Below are 14,583 nucleotides of genomic sequence, written 5' to 3' on the forward strand. Positions count from 1 at the left end.
ATGACATTACAACAGAACCCTGACCAAGAAGAAGCCTTCTTTCAACTCCTGAGTGTAGAAGCCATGGACGATTCCATACTCTTCTCGACCAGCCTTGAAGGACTCAAGAAATTGGTCAAGCTGAGCGAACGATATCAAGAAGCATACGGGATACGGACGGCATGGGACTCTCCAGACAAGACGGTTTTCTTCACAATTGGAACACGGATGACCCTCCCGGCAGAGATTACAATCAGTACACCACAAGGCCTTCAACATGTCCCGTCAACCGACAACCCAAAACTTCTACGGACATCCTTAACCAGACCGCAGGAGACTTTCGAAGACATAATCCAAATCGTCGACCGGTTCCCACTCCCGCCACACTCCAAGTTTCCGTTGCCGGTGATACGGAGAGCCGTTTCCTCCCTCCTAATTGCCCAGATTCGTGCAAGACTTCAATTCATGCCCCTTACCCCAACACAAAGTATGACAATAGATACGGCTATATCTAACAAAGTCACTCAAGCCCTCAATCTACGACCTACTAGAACTCAGATTCTCACCTTACCATTACAAATGCACGGGTTCGATTTCCCATCGGTGTGGATCATAAACGCAAATATTGCTATCAACACGGTATTAAGAGCGCTGAATCACCATCTGCCGCCATTATCAAATATGGCCCAAATTACTCTGGCTAACTGGCAGTGTCAATCTAATCAATGCATACCCCCTCTAGAATCACCCAAGCGATATCGTAGACCAACAGCGTCCGTCCCCCTAACCTGGACTACGGCAGCTACCTATCTCGCAACGGCCGAAATGAGTATCCTCGACACTGATCAGTCATCATGGGCAGACGACCGTTTCCATCACGTACTGAATCGACTAATCGACTGTGGGGGCATAGACAGGTCAGCTAATCGAATTATGCGGAAGACGCTTGAGCAAGCCCCCGTCACGACCAACGGTAACTTTGTCCTCAGTGACACCTTCGTATGGCAGACATTGGTCAGTAACATCAAAGTCCTAGCGACACAAGGACCACAGGCGAAACGGAAACAATTCCTAGCTGCTCATAAGTTACTGAGTACGGTAAATCCATCCCTTCTCAGCAAATATGACCCAACTCTTGTTCTACCTCGAGCTGACCGACAGAATACACTAGACGCGTCAATTCTCGCCGGATTAAGGAAAGATCCCAAACACCACGACAACATATGGGCCACAGATGGCAGTCATAAGATGATCTTCGGCACAATCTCATCAACTACGGCCGCAATGGTAGGCCCCACAACGGGCGCTTTCTCCATCCGCGGATTGCGGACCTCCTCCCTCCATGGGGAATTAGTGGGGCTGATAGCCGCTCTCACACACATCCAATCATCAAACCAATCCCTATCAAGTCGAAACACTTTACAACCCCCGCTCATCCTCACAGATCACAAAAACACGGTCAATAAGATTTTGGTCATGCAACAAACGGAGTATGATTTGTGGAGGTTACGGGGTTATCCGGCTACGGAATTCCACCGTTGGCTATACGCTAAATTACAGCCGGTTGATGTTCAAGTTTCCCACATCAAGGCTCATACAAATTTGGAAGATACATATTCGAAACTCAACGAGGAGGCGGATGAGAAAGCCAGTGAGGCTCACCGGAACCCGACCATGATCATCCCACCCCCAACGGCATACATGAGTAAGTTCGTTCCGTTTTGCTCCAGAACCAAATGTTACTTAACAGACGGATGGGAAACCGTCCTCAACGAGAGACTACTGGACAACCTCTATCAACAACAGCCCCATCATCTCAAGTCCCGTATTGCTTTTCGACCTCATCCCTCCCAAGTCGCTGTCCCTTCATATTTCTATTTTCGTTCTCCGGCACCTCTCATCACAAAATACCAACTATCACTCAAGACTGGACAATTCCCATCTGGATGGAAAATGTACCTAGCCGGTTTACGAACGTCTCCCGAATGCGATCTCTGTGGAGCTCAGCTTCAAGACGAAACACACATATTTGTCAAATGTCCGTTCTACGAAGATATGCGAGAACAAGCTAGGAAACAATTGCTAGGTTGTCGCTTGAAAGGCCAAGCTACAGAAATATGGAAAAGCTACGTACACAATCTCTTTTCAAACACATCCTCACATACTACCAAATACTGGTACAACATAATTCCCATACCCTCACCTGATACAGTTACTCCATACCTTATTCGCCGAGCATACGATATGGCCATTTCGCTAACTGCCAGAATTGCTGGTCATATGACCTATCGAGCAACCACCAATAACGCCACATCGGTAAGGCCGCAAGAATCATTAGAAACCCGCTGGGTCGCTGTTAGAGAAAAGAAGAGGAAAACTAGGTCAGATGAGACAGGAACAGTTAATGAGCCCCCTCGGCAACAAAGGAGGTTAGCTTAATTACCTTTGTAACGAGATTAGGTACGAGGAAACATCTTGGTGGTTCCTGAGGCGGCGATCGCCGGAGTGCCTTAAATATGCATGCCTTCTTGGCTCAGGGGTAGAGCGCTTCACTCGTACTTTCGAATGATGAAGCGGTCACTGGTTCGAATCCAGTAGGAGGCATTTATCTTTTGCCTTTCGTGTACAGAACAAGTTTGTTTTCCTATGTCATCACTTTCCTGTGACCTTCCCTCAGTGAATGATTTACTGAGCCATCTGGATGATGGTTGAAATGGCGGGGACTGTTTAGAGGCGAACAGATCGGAACAGAGCACACAAGAGTAGACGAGTGGCGTATACATCCATAGACCAAATTAGCTCGAAACCGCTTGCTACAATTTCTGCATCTTTCTCAATTCATTCTCTGAATTCACTCTCACTCTGACTTACCCTTTTCATAATGTTTACCAGACCTCTTGGTCTCAATAGGCACTTACACACTACCCTCAGAGTGTTTACCCCTGTCTCTCCGTCCCAAAGCTCGCCCCTCGAAACTAGTCTTCGGAACGGTTTGAAAGAAGCTATGAAATCCCGAAATCGACCAGCTACTACAACTTTGAAAGTGAGTATCTCATCTCATGCTGTCATGTTTTTGAAGTATCTGGGTACTTATGTATAGACGATATTGGCAGATATCACGTATACCTCAAAATCTTCCCCAGATCCGTCAAAGCCTTTATCACAGGAAAGAGTGTTGTATGTTCTTAGGAAAGGTATCAAACAGCGAGTACGTGCTTTCCCTCCTCTTCAGTTTACACTCATTCTCTTTAGATACTCCTCAACTTCCTGAGTAAGACTGATAGATGGTGGTTCTAGAGGATACCAGTCGACTCTTGGCCGAGGATTTTGTTATTGTCAAAGCTCATTTATCACATGTAGCCACCGAGGCCGGTTCTAGGATGGAGGGGAGGGAGGAAGTACGGGATGAGGAGGAAGTGCAGATGATGAAGATAGGGTGATTAGACGAATCTGTATAAATTAAGCTGATGATACAAGTCCGAAGCAGCTCTCTCTTATTCACCCACCTCTCAATCTCCTCATCCCGAAAACTATTCAAATCTTTCTGACGAAATCTCTCTCTTAAAATCATACCTCCCTCCCGCCCCTTCAGACACCACGGTCAGAGGGATGATAGATGATATCATCTCGACTCTCGATGAAGATGTTCGATTGGGGAAAGGAGCAGCGGGGAATGTCATGAAACTTCTCTGGGAAAGATTAGGGGAAGACAAGGGTTTGGTGGATAAGAAAGAAGTTGGGAAATGGGTTCAAGAGGGTTTGAAGAAGATATGAATATGCATAGTATCTACATCAATCGACATGGAGCTCAGATTTAAAAGGATGAAATTGATGTTATGTAACGTGATGTATCTGGAAATCTAGATTTTTGCTCCATCAGGAGAAGAGAGAGACGACGGAGATGTTTGTTAGATGATCAAAGCGTGGATGTTCCTCAATCGACAAGAAAAACAAAAAGAGAGATGAGTCTGGTGGTTGCTGCGGACCGTCAAACAGCTATCAAGGTAGATGGTGAAGGGTCACAAATGAAGGAACTGTGGACATAGAATGATACAATCAAGAGCTCTTGACCCTCTTTGATCTCCTCTCTCCCTCAGATACTTCCCTAACACCCGCATTATCCTTCTGACTTTCCGCTTTCCTCTTCCCTTTCTCCTTTCTCCTCCCTTCTTGAGACCTCTTTGACTGATTTACATTCGATTGGAGTTCCCCGACCGCAGATCCGCCACTATCTCTTTGACCCCTTTTGGAAGGTTCAGGTAACGTACCGGATTTACGAGCTGAACCCGGAATCTGGATCTTGGACTCGGAATCATGTGATTCCCTCAACAACCTGCCGATTCGTTTGAGTTCACTTTTGAAGGATGTCATGGCGGTGGGAATTATCGGTTGTTTCTTCTGCTTCTTGGATGATCCTTTGACAACAGTCTTCAAGACACTTGCGAGAGGCTGATCTTCATGACCTCTTTGATTTGAAGGCATTTTGACCTTATTCCACACATTCGAGTCGCCCAATCGCTCTTCGAGATCTCGAAGCATATCACTCGTGCTTCTCAACCGAGAGATTTGAGATTTCTGTAATGAACAACGATCAGCGAGATTTCGAAGATAAAGCGACACCTCGGTGGGAGAGAACGTACGCCATCGATCTACACTTCCCCCTCTTGATCCATCTTCCACATGCGGTACATCACCATCTTGTCGAGCTTCTTCAGGGTCCAAATATCGGGGCGGAGAAGCCACTTCGTCCTCGGGAGGTGGTGATGAGGAACTCGCGACATATATGATCTCTTGTGGCTGCGATGGCGAGTAGGCCCGAGTTTGTCTAAGAGTCCAAGGTACGGTAGCGGGATCCGGTAGGAGATTGGCAGCAGTAGAGGCACATTCGACTACGAGACCGTGATGAATTTTGATACCCTTTCTCTCAAGTGCGGCGCGACCTTTCTCGATCCAATGAGCCAATACCTCTGGTCGTTGATACCAATGCGAGAAGTTTGCGTGGGAAGGAAGGGTGTCGATGGTAGGTTCGTCGACCGGAGACGAATCGAGAGAGACACCTCCATGTCGGATCCAAGCCGGTACATTATCAATCCTTCTCATTTCGTCGAGTATTCCAATGACCCCAAGAAGGATCTCATCCATCTCATTCCCCGGTGCTTTATGAGTCGAGGGTGTTATGGCGTCTATATCTTTCGCAGAAGTATTCGAGGCTGTATATCTGGCTTTGTCGTATTCGGGTATGTTGATCTGATTCCACGGTTGGTACATAGCTTTTAGAGGGGAGTCATCGAGTAAAACGATATTACGTTCGTCCAGAGGGAACGGAACGTCGACCTTCTCAGCAGGTATGATACCATTCGGTGCTAAGTGTTGACAGACTTTACGTAGATCTTTGAAAGTCTGTACTCGTCGTCCTGAACATGAACACTCGGTTATGATTCCACTGATTAAACTCACTGTACTCTACATCAGTTAACCCCATTTTATCACGAGCCCAAACATCCAAAAGGCGACCTTCCCCCGCGACAAATCGACGCTCTTGTTCCTTTCCGCCCTCTAAATCCCAACCCCATACGCCACGGGACCACTTCTTCCCAAATGCCTCTGTGACCATACCGCGCACGTTGTGAGGTTGAGCAGAAGACCATACGAAGACTTCCCAAGGACGAACGGGTAAGAGTCCGTCTCCGTCATGCTCGGTGTCATCGGGGATTGGATCGGGCTCAAAAAGGTAAGAGAGGAAGTTTGAGAGGTAAGGTCGTGGATGACCTTTTTTTCTATTGGTCGGGGTTCGATACACCAAAGCACCATTGAGATCAAGTACAAGCACTTTGGGAATGACGAAGGATTTCTTCAAAGCGGCTTTGGATGAGAGCTCGAGGTAATCTGGGGGAGGTAGCTCGGGATTGAAGGGAGGCGGAGTTGAAGACCAATGCCGACGTGGGGATTGAGATCCGGGGTTTGTTTCTCGGGTGGAGGTAAGTCGAGTTGAAGGCCAAGGTTGAAGTGGAAGTGATGTGGGAGGAGGAAAGTTTGAAGGACCAGAACGAGGATTGAGATAATGTGAGGAGTGCAGAGAAGTGTAATTCGGGGTCGATACAGGATTCCGTCTCTGAGGTGGGATATAAGGTCGTGAAGCCCCATTGACATTATGTTGAAAGGCCATGGAAGTCTGTGAACGAGCTGGGGGATCTCGTGATCTTTGGTTTTCCCATCGATCGACTCTTGGGTTGGATTGATGTCTCTCTTGGGCAGGCATTTCTCGTGAAACTGACGGATTCGGTTCACTCTGGCGAATATAGACAGGGTCATACTCCGATCTCCACTCGTTGTACTGTGCCTCCATTGTCGGCCTACCATCATCAACCCATCTCTCATAGGCCTCCCGATTTGAAAACGCCTGATACTGTCCGGGTGATTCTCGACGCCATTCTTCCCTCTCCGCCCTGAGTCCCCTGTCACTGATTTCTTCCACGGAAGTTTGACGACCTGGAGGTTGATAGCGACGGGAAGATGACCTTGCGCTCATGGTTGCGACCAAGGCTGATGGCTTTGGCGCCATGAGGAGGGAGAAAGGCAAAAGGGAAAATGCTGCGAAGTTTGAAGTCGGATGGGGCGGACATCTCCGCCTCGAATTATGGGTCGGACTTTGAACCTGCAACTATACTATGGTAAATCACTTTGTCCACTTTCGAGATGATCGCAATCAGCTAATAATTTGGACACAGCAAGAAAGATCAAGAGAGCAGACGAGAAGAGAATAATCATGTCGACGGTGGTTGTTGCAGCTGGGTGGACTTTCACCCAAGGTCTCCTGGTCGGTCAAGCTTCATTCCTCTTCCTCTGCGTATTGTTCATACGCTATGTTGTGTTCTCACCTTCGGAGGAGGATGAAGAAGGATGGAAAGCCAAAAGGGCGGCTCAGATCAAGGTGAGACCCCATGATCTACCTGATACATCTATCACTCTCATCCTAGCGCCAGCGGATGAAGCATCACTCATGTCTTCTCTTGTCAAGGCAAAAACGGATAGCACTGAAGTCACAGAAAAAGTTACTTTCGACTACTGCGGTACCCTCTCCTTCTGCTTCTCAACTCTTGCAGAAGACAACATACGATATGGCTACTCATCCAGCCGAGTCTACCGGCTGGCTCAATGTCTTACTTTCTCAGGTAAGTCATGCGTTATGCGTCCTCCACTGCTGAGTTATACTCATTTACAGATCCTACAAGGGTACAGAAACGACCTACTTTCTGAAGGTGGAGAAGAAGGAGCTAGGCAAAGAGTAGAACGATGGATGAATCCTGAAGGCGCAGCGATGAGCTGGCTAGTGAGTCTGACGTCTTAATTTGAGGATCATGATTGAACAGAAGGATCCGATTCAAGTCACAGCTCTTTCTCTGGGTTCGAGCTTTCCCTTGTTGTCGAATGCTAGGATACGTCCTGCGGATGGTCAAGGACATATAGTGAGTCTTTCTGAATTTCTTTCTATTCGTTTTGTCGAGATCTCCTCTTCCATTTACACTATACGTTTTCAACATGGTGGTGGTTTGAAAATGGGAAGGGCAAGCAAAGGGTTCAGTAATCCACGTCAGGTGGATGGCTGATATCCAGCGAGCTGAAATCGATGTCGATTACTCCGACTCACTATCCCTTTCTCTGTCGACTAGCGTACTTATCAACTTCCCTCGTCCAAGATTTGCCGTCTTGCCTGTTTCTTTAGGCGTCGAACTCGCTTCGATTGGAGGTACCGTCAGTCTTTTCTACATCTTCTTTTACAATGGCCCACTAATCATCAGCTGAGTTTACAGATTCATGATCCAGGGAAAGATCTGGCTCAGCATATACACGCTTGTCTACTTCCAGACTTTCATCTTCATCTTAAAACAACCACTCTTCTTGGATCACGAGCCAAGTTGCAAGGTGAGCCACTGATCGCTACCAATCTCAATTCTATACATTTCTCCCCCTTTGTCTCTCCTCCTCTTCTTTCTTTCCGCCCCCAGCTCTCAAACCGACACATACTCGATCGACGTATTGTTCCAGTCCCGATCCTAATGTCGTGATTGGGACACTTGGCAAACTCTCTAACTGTCAGATATCCCCAAACTGGAACAACTCGTCTTATCCCGACTCCGGGCTGTTATTCAAGATCGTTTCGTTTATCCAAATCATCTCACTCTGACCCTTCCTCGATTACTTCGATCATCAACCACAACGACACCTACTGACATCGTATCCGACATTGGGCATTCAGCTCTTCAAGCGATGAGCGGTTCATTAAGTCAAGCTATCAATACTTTAGTATCTGATTCCCCTCCTTCCACTTCGTTTCCAACACCATTACCAACTCCTTCTCATCCTTCAAACCCAATTACACCCGTGGATCCTACCGGTCCCATCAGCCCTGTCAGAGGCCAAAAAAGTATCCCCATGCCACTAAATTTTCCTCGACCTCCGTCATCGTACCAAAACTCCCCCATTTCGACACCTCGTCCACTTACGTCCGTGAAACCTTCGAATCCTCTCGGTATAACAGGTTTACCAGGTAGACAGGATTCTTATGTTCATTCACAGACTACACCATCAGTTGCCTACACTTCGGCGTCGAAAGTTTCGATGACCGCACAAGAAAAGGAAGCCTTCAGATTCAGAGGACATTTCGCTAGTCAGCCTCTTACACCTGGACAGGTCGGAGTAGAACATGAAAATGTCAGACATGGGGTTTTGAATGCTAGAATGAATTGAAATGCATGGATCTTGGTAACTCCATTCCCTGTGACTCACTATCAGTGCAAGCCGTTAAAAAGGCGCCGTGGGTGACCGAACCAGGCAGACCTTGGCATGGACCCCTCCAGAAACTACTCAAACATAAGTACATATGTCGGATAGGGAAAGCTTTTATCTGATGGGCGATAGATACTAGATGCATGACGCGACGTGAAATTATCTATGAACTGAACCTTGCTATCAAACATGCTACGACCACCACTCAAGCTAAAAACACCCGCCAAGCGAGATAAGCACCGACGACAGCTACGGGAATCAACCAGGTGATTTTTCTTCTTGTCAGTCTACCTCCTATCCCGTACAGACCAATAACACTCAGTCAGACCGGACTAGAAGAACAAAGAATGGGGATGTGAACAAGCATTGTGGAAGCAGCACTCTCAATGTTGTACATCGAGCAATGTCAAGTGATTGAGTCGGATGGCGGAGTGGAGAAGACATGAAATGTGATTAAAGGATGGAAGAACACGAAAACACTCACGATTTCTCACTTTGGATAGTCTTAGCTGCTGTGGGGTACGGATCCGTTTTCTTCTTTGAAGTTTTCTATTCTCAGTTTCCAGCTCGACCAAAAATCAATTTTCCACCACCGTCAAAAAGGGGGTATAAACGGAACTCATTCTGAAGGATTGTCGTTCATACTATTGAACAGACACAAAGGGAAAGTATGGGACATAAAACTCGCGTGAAAAAGAGGAAAGGAAAGGAAGAACAGATAATCTCAAGAGTTAATCAAAAAAGAAAACTCACCTGTCCTTGGAAATCACCTAAGAGCATCTTTGGTAACATTGATCTCGCTTCATCCGAATGACCAACATCTTCAAAAGCTTCAGTTGCATCTCTTCCTGCTTCTTCTAACATGACTTCGTCTCCTCCTGGGTGCTGTACATCAACAATAACCCATTTTTTGTCTTTCACCCCAATATCTTGTTATCCCTCGTCAACAGGCAGAATAGAGCACTGAGTCAGATGAGAGGTTCGAAAGGTCACTGAGATGTTCCGACAGAGTAGTCTTAGATTGGCAAGTGGTGAAGTATGGGGGTAAGAATGTATGAGAGTGTTTTGGGTGAAAATGAGTAGATGGCTCATCTCTTTTCGCTATGGGGAAGAGGACGAAGAATGCTCCCAGAGATCAGGAAAGATGAAAAGTGGAGAAAGATAACTCACCTCATCCATGAAGCGAGTCACATCATACACTTTGTCATGTAACAACATCCATAAACTCTCTTTACTGCCATGCTCCTTGAGCTGTTCCATGGTGTACGTCTTGATCGCGCCGTCTGTATCTGTGCCCCCAGAGGGAGGAGCTGATACTGGAATTTGTGAAGCCATTCTGAGTATACTTTATCGCTCTCTTCCAAAGCTTGAAGGATGATCAAGGAATCAGCTTCTTGTTGAGGCGACCAAACAGTGATGACTTATGTAATGTGTTGGAATGTGTTGAAAGTAATTACTCTATGGGGATGAGACGATCTTTGAATCGGGGAGAGCGCGAAGAAAGGATGCGGACATCGCCGCTGTGTACTTTGGGGAGGCTCTCACACCAATCACAGTCAACCCAATGGCCGCCCACGCTGCCATGCAACCATGCAACTCGACGCTTCGCAATGGAAGACGATATCATACATCCCATCCCATCCTATCACCCTACAAACTGATGTCAATCTGTTTAGCATCCTGACCAGCAGCCTTGGCCTGCTTGCGCATCTTGGCGATACTTCCAGGTCAGCGTGGAGCCAAGCGAGGACAAGTGGACGTACGATTTTTTACCACGGATACCTCCACCCCAGTGACGTCTGATCTCCTCTGCTTTGTCCAAATAATTTGCTTTACATGCAGAGACGAGGTTAGCGAGGGCTTGTTGATCCTCTGATCGGACTTCTTCGATGGCGACGACGGCTGAAGTCTTCTTGCCTGACCATGAGCGTCATCTCGACCAAGTGTTGATCTGATTGAGGTAATGGTAGCAGGCACTCACCAGTGATGACACCGAGACGAGCTTTACCCTTCACAATGCAGTAAGGAACTCCCATCTTCCTGCAGAGAGCAGGCAGGAAGACAACCAACTCGATAGGGTCAACATCGTCAGCGATAGCCACCAGCTTGGTCTTCTTGGCTTCGACAAGAGCAACGATGTGGTTGAGACCGTATTTGGCGAAGAGGGGCTTTTTGCTGTCCTTCTTGGTCGCCTTGTCTCCCTCTTTGGAGCGAGCCTCGGCCTCAGCAATAAGACGTGCCTTCTTCTCTTGTTTCGACTCGGGCTTGTACTTGTTGAGAAGTTGGAAGAGCTGCGTGGCGGTGTTTTTGTCAAGGGTGTGGGAGAACTGGGCAATGGCGGGAGGGACCTGAACACTCAGTCAATCCTTCTGTCCACATCTCGACAACCTGGAAGTAAATATACCCACCTTGAGACGCTGGTTCAAGATGACTTTCTGTCTCTGCAATCGGACGTATGCGGGCCATTTCACCGATCGAGTCAAGTCGGTTTTGGGAGGAAGATCCCCACCTGAATTTTAGTAGGCTTCACAGCACACAGGACTGAAACTGACCAATACCGAAACTTTTGGGGCGCTTGACGAACAGAGGGTTTTTGGTTGATGTCGCTGGCTTTTTTGCACCGACTGTTAGTTAGTAGTGTTCCTCGAAGTGGGATAGCTGGTTGCTCCGGTACGTATGACATGCAGACGTATGGTAGGATATAACCTGTGGCACAGAAGGAGAGATACGGAAATATCATGTACTCACAGGGAGCAGCGGCAGGCTTGGAACGTCCTTTAGTTGCTTTAGGCTGCAAGGTCATTGAGACGGCGTCAGCACACAGCCATACAAGTAGAGGGCGAGGCATCACGTCGGAGCTCTAGTTTTTCTCACTGGAATCACCCAGCGAGGAAAAAGCAGCAGGCAGCTGATTACAGCAACCCATTGGCGTCTCCCCGTCATCACAGCCCTCATTGAACTAGAGTCAAAGGGTGCTCTGAGGAGACAGTTCAATGGTCGTCACCCGAAAGGTGCACTTCGCCGAAGGGAAAGAATCATCGCACTTGGCTCATCTGTGCTGCGTCGAGGCGGTTTATGGTTTCACCGGCATCTCGAATGGCCCAAAGCTGACGTGATGTCTCTGAGGATAGGGAAGAGGGATTGATGCGTACCGCCATTTTTGTCGATGTGTCGGGTTGTCGGAAGGTAGAATTTATAAAGCGAGTTCAGTCGGAAAAGCTGCAGAGGGATGTGAAGGAAGGATGTCGCAACCCTATCGGAGATAAGTCGTCTGCAAACTTATCTCCCTTAAATCCGATCACTTCGGCCTCAAGTCCCCTATGTGCCACAAATAAAGGGCTATCCTGCTCGTTCGGCGTTTCGGTGTTTCTGCAGTGCACTTTGAACTCTGCAACTTCGAATTAACTTCATCTTCAATCTTTGGACGGGAATCTTCACAATGGTGAGTCTTTGCCCTTCTGCGTTCATGTAAGAGGAACTGCGAAGCGTACAGCGACAAGGACAGCCCGGGGGATCTAAGAGCTGAGCAAGTGAAGACTGGAAAGGGGTCCGATACGAATGTAACGGCTGGAGGCGCGCTTCTTCAGTTGAACAATGTCGTCTTCATACATCAGCTGACTTGATAGCCCAAAGAAGTCACCGATATCAAAAAGTTTCTCGAGATCGCTCGGAGGAAGGATGCGACCCGTGAGTCTCAGCTACCGATAGCAGTGAACGCACCGCTGACCGCTGCCCTCCATCTTGACCTCGAAACTATATCTCCTCTCGATATTCTTTCCCAATGTCATTTGGCCATTCTTTTGTCCCATCGCCATTGCTGGACATTCCTCATATGATCATCTTTCACTCTTACGGACGGCCCCTTCCCACTTGTTTACCCTTTCAGTCGCTCGCATCAAGAAGTCGGTCTTAAAACCCCACCCCACTTCGGCATCTATCAAAGCCAAGGCGGCCGCCAAACCAGTAGTTGTCACCAAATTCAAGATCCGTTGTTCTCGATACCTGTACACACTCAAACTGCACGATTCTGACAAGGCTGAGAAGCTCCAACAGTCTCTTCCCCCTGGTGAGTCTCGTGCCCTACCCAACCCCGTCCTGGTCCTATCCCCCCTCAGTCTGCCATCCACCCTTACCAAGGAACTTTGTTCTCTGTCCACTCGTTCGCGCCTCAGAAGTCAAAGAATGAGGTACGTCGTCTAACATGCAGGCTTGAAAGTGGAGATCATTGGGTCCAAGTCCGCACCTAAGAAGAAGTAGTGTGACTTCTGGTGGGTCTTGGCTTCGCATGATGCATTCTGTACATCGTTATGAGCTGCGTGCTAGAGCGTATGATCCAGCACAGGCTCGACATCTTGGCTATCAAAAAAATTGTGTGAGATTGTGCGAACGAGGGAGATATAATTACAACTTTTTAGGCTCCTGTGACGTGGTCGGCTCCTCCATTCCCCATGGACCACCAGGTCTCGCATACATCCTCTGAACCACTTCATCCACACTGCCCACTCCCTTGGAACCTGAGTCCCGTTCCATCGCCCATAACAGATCCACCACGGTCAAGGCTTTATCATCTGGGACCTTTTTCTCCCCATTTTGATCTTTGGCTACCACTACGCTCCGTCTCGTCACCTCGGGAACATCTGCTGCTATCTTTCTCTTTTTCTTTCCCTTGACAATCCCTCCTTTCTCCGGGATGTTCTCTTCTGATGTGACCGGTTCTGTCGCCTCGACCCTTGTGGGTTCTTCTGTCTTTGCCTTTTTGGGCTTCAGATTACTTGAGATGGCGGGAGCGTTCGTCATCCAAGCGTATTGTTTTCTCCCACCTGCTTGTCGTAGAGCTGTCGCATTGCTCATCTTTATCTGTACCTCTGCACTCACATCCCTAGCACTCTTCTTGGTGTTCCTTTTCTTATCTGCAGTACCACCAGCACCAAAGGTCGGGGTCCCATCAGCCCTGGGTGTTGAGGGTCCCGACTCTTCATTTGATTGTTCCGCACGATCTCTCACTCTGGCGAGTTCGGTCTCACGTGCCAAACGATCCATACGAGTAGCGCGGAATGTTTGTTCGGCATCTCTATTCTGTCGTGTGAGGGCTTCCATCACCGCATTGGGATTCGACCGTATGGCGTGTGACCACAAAGGTTTACCGGTGGAAGAAAGGGGTGGAGCATGAAGGTGAGATGTGGAAGCTCGATGTTGTTGAGCGTGGATGGAGGATTGAATGATAGCTCGTATACGTGATTCGGCGGCGACAGCAACAAAGTTCATAGCGTCAAGGTCGAATGTCATTCCGTGTTCTTTGCCTGCTTGATCAGCTTCTTATCATATCTGCTATCACGGATGGTTCCCTGGAAGTTGACATGGAAGGATTGCTACTCACCCAGTGCTGCTAGACGATCTCTCAAAACGACGGGTCCAAATAAGTCGGATCTCTTGGCTCGACTGTTGGCACCGGAGAAAGTCCAATTACCTCCCCCCCTACCAGTATTAAGTCTTCTAGCTGCCTCTTCTTCCGCCTAATGGTCAGAGAACCCATTGCTAGCCACTTAAACCGGAAAGCTTACCCGCAAGTCCAACTCCTTGGTGGGACGGCTAATCTTGAAAGCACGTTCATCTCTCTGAGGAGAGAGAGACCTCTTCCTACCCACAGATGATTCACCACCTGTACTTGACCCTGGAGGTACTAGTGCTGTCTGTGAGCCCGTAGGAGCGGCGACTGGGGTGGACATGTCGTAGGGAGAAGGGTGGAAAGAAAGGTGAGGGGGCAAAGTGGGAAAGTCAACTTGAGGCCCGGAAGCAAGAGTTGCTCTTACGTAATCT

At 48.1% G+C, this 14,583-nt stretch overlaps 8 protein-coding genes across 8 annotated transcripts; 4 read left to right on the top strand and 4 right to left on the bottom strand.

The window, feature by feature from the left end:
* Nucleotides 1-2,418, top strand: TREMEDRAFT_62856 (uncharacterized protein; the record flags this gene model as incomplete). Its single annotated transcript, XM_007005068.1, has 3 exons — nt 1-1,077; nt 1,141-1,684; nt 1,730-2,418. 3 exons carry the CDS (start codon nt 1-3, stop codon nt 2,416-2,418), a joined length of 2,310 nt encoding a protein of 769 aa, XP_007005130.1.
* Nucleotides 2,419-2,860: 442 nt separating this feature from the next.
* TREMEDRAFT_68982 (uncharacterized protein) lies at nt 2,861-3,753 on the top strand (the record flags this gene model as incomplete). Its single annotated transcript, XM_007005150.1, has 3 exons — nt 2,861-3,022; nt 3,080-3,187; nt 3,457-3,753. The coding sequence occupies 3 exons, from the start codon at nt 2,861-2,863 to the stop codon at nt 3,751-3,753; spliced, it is 567 nt and encodes a 188-aa protein (XP_007005212.1).
* Nucleotides 3,741-6,541, bottom strand: TREMEDRAFT_74041 (uncharacterized protein; the record flags this gene model as incomplete). The annotated part of the gene is made up of 2 exons (XM_007005185.1): nt 3,741-5,393; nt 5,437-6,541. 2 exons carry the CDS (start codon nt 6,539-6,541, stop codon nt 4,036-4,038), a joined length of 2,463 nt encoding a protein of 820 aa, XP_007005247.1. The 3' UTR covers nt 3,741-4,035.
* A 113-nt stretch (nt 6,542-6,654) lies between these two features.
* Nucleotides 6,655-8,727, top strand: TREMEDRAFT_71793 (uncharacterized protein; the record flags this gene model as incomplete). Its single annotated transcript, XM_007005186.1, has 7 exons — nt 6,655-6,910; nt 7,026-7,151; nt 7,202-7,309; nt 7,353-7,445; nt 7,594-7,731; nt 7,779-7,902; nt 8,078-8,727. Exons 1-7 carry the CDS (start codon nt 6,746-6,748, stop codon nt 8,725-8,727), a joined length of 1,404 nt encoding a protein of 467 aa, XP_007005248.1. The 5' UTR covers nt 6,655-6,745.
* Nucleotides 8,728-8,891: 164 nt separating this feature from the next.
* Nucleotides 8,892-10,170, bottom strand: TREMEDRAFT_44321 (uncharacterized protein). The gene is made up of 4 exons (XM_007004943.1): nt 9,937-10,170; nt 9,520-9,651; nt 9,251-9,315; nt 8,892-9,041 (listed from the first exon to the last, which is right to left on the bottom strand). The coding sequence occupies exons 1-4, from the start codon at nt 10,099-10,101 to the stop codon at nt 8,972-8,974; spliced, it is 432 nt and encodes a 143-aa protein (XP_007005005.1). The 5' UTR covers nt 10,102-10,170; the 3' UTR covers nt 8,892-8,971.
* Nucleotides 10,171-10,416: 246 nt separating this feature from the next.
* Nucleotides 10,417-11,569, bottom strand: TREMEDRAFT_31345 (uncharacterized protein; the record flags this gene model as incomplete). The annotated part of the gene is made up of 6 exons (XM_007004868.1): nt 10,417-10,486; nt 10,530-10,683; nt 10,748-11,114; nt 11,175-11,275; nt 11,319-11,390; nt 11,515-11,569. 6 exons carry the CDS (start codon nt 11,567-11,569, stop codon nt 10,417-10,419), a joined length of 819 nt encoding a protein of 272 aa, XP_007004930.1.
* An 823-nt stretch (nt 11,570-12,392) lies between these two features.
* On the top strand, nt 12,393-12,831 carry TREMEDRAFT_20267 (uncharacterized protein; the record flags this gene model as incomplete). Its single annotated transcript, XM_007004825.1, has 3 exons — nt 12,393-12,453; nt 12,653-12,672; nt 12,715-12,831. Coding segments are annotated over 3 exons (198 nt in total), but the record flags the coding sequence as incomplete, so codon positions are not given.
* Nucleotides 12,832-13,167: 336 nt separating this feature from the next.
* Nucleotides 13,168-14,279, bottom strand: TREMEDRAFT_31230 (uncharacterized protein; the record flags this gene model as incomplete). The annotated part of the gene is made up of 2 exons (XM_007004855.1): nt 13,168-14,081; nt 14,159-14,279. Coding segments are annotated over 2 exons (1,035 nt in total), but the record flags the coding sequence as incomplete, so codon positions are not given.
* Between the last annotated feature and the right edge of the window lie 304 nt (nt 14,280-14,583).

Source organism: Tremella mesenterica (assembly GCF_000271645.1).
Source record: "Tremella mesenterica DSM 1558 unplaced genomic scaffold TREMEscaffold_6, whole genome shotgun sequence".
Classification (NCBI taxonomy): domain Eukaryota; kingdom Fungi; phylum Basidiomycota; class Tremellomycetes; order Tremellales; family Tremellaceae; genus Tremella; species Tremella mesenterica.

What these genes read in the sequence shown, in the direction of transcription:
- TREMEDRAFT_44321 (XM_007004943.1), bottom strand. Translation starts at nt 10,101, where the DNA reads ATGGCTTCACAAATTCCAGTATCAGCTCCTCCCTCTGGGGGCACAGAT. An exon ending in TGACTCGCTTCATGGATGAG is followed by an intron (nt 9,652 to 9,936) that starts GTGAGTTATCTT and finishes GTTGATGTACAG; the next exon opens with CACCCAGGAGGAGACGAAGT. An exon ending in TAGGTGATTTCCAAGGACAG is followed by an intron (nt 9,316 to 9,519) that starts GTGAGTTTTCTT and finishes AACTGAGAATAG; the next exon opens with AAAACTTCAAAGAAGAAAAC.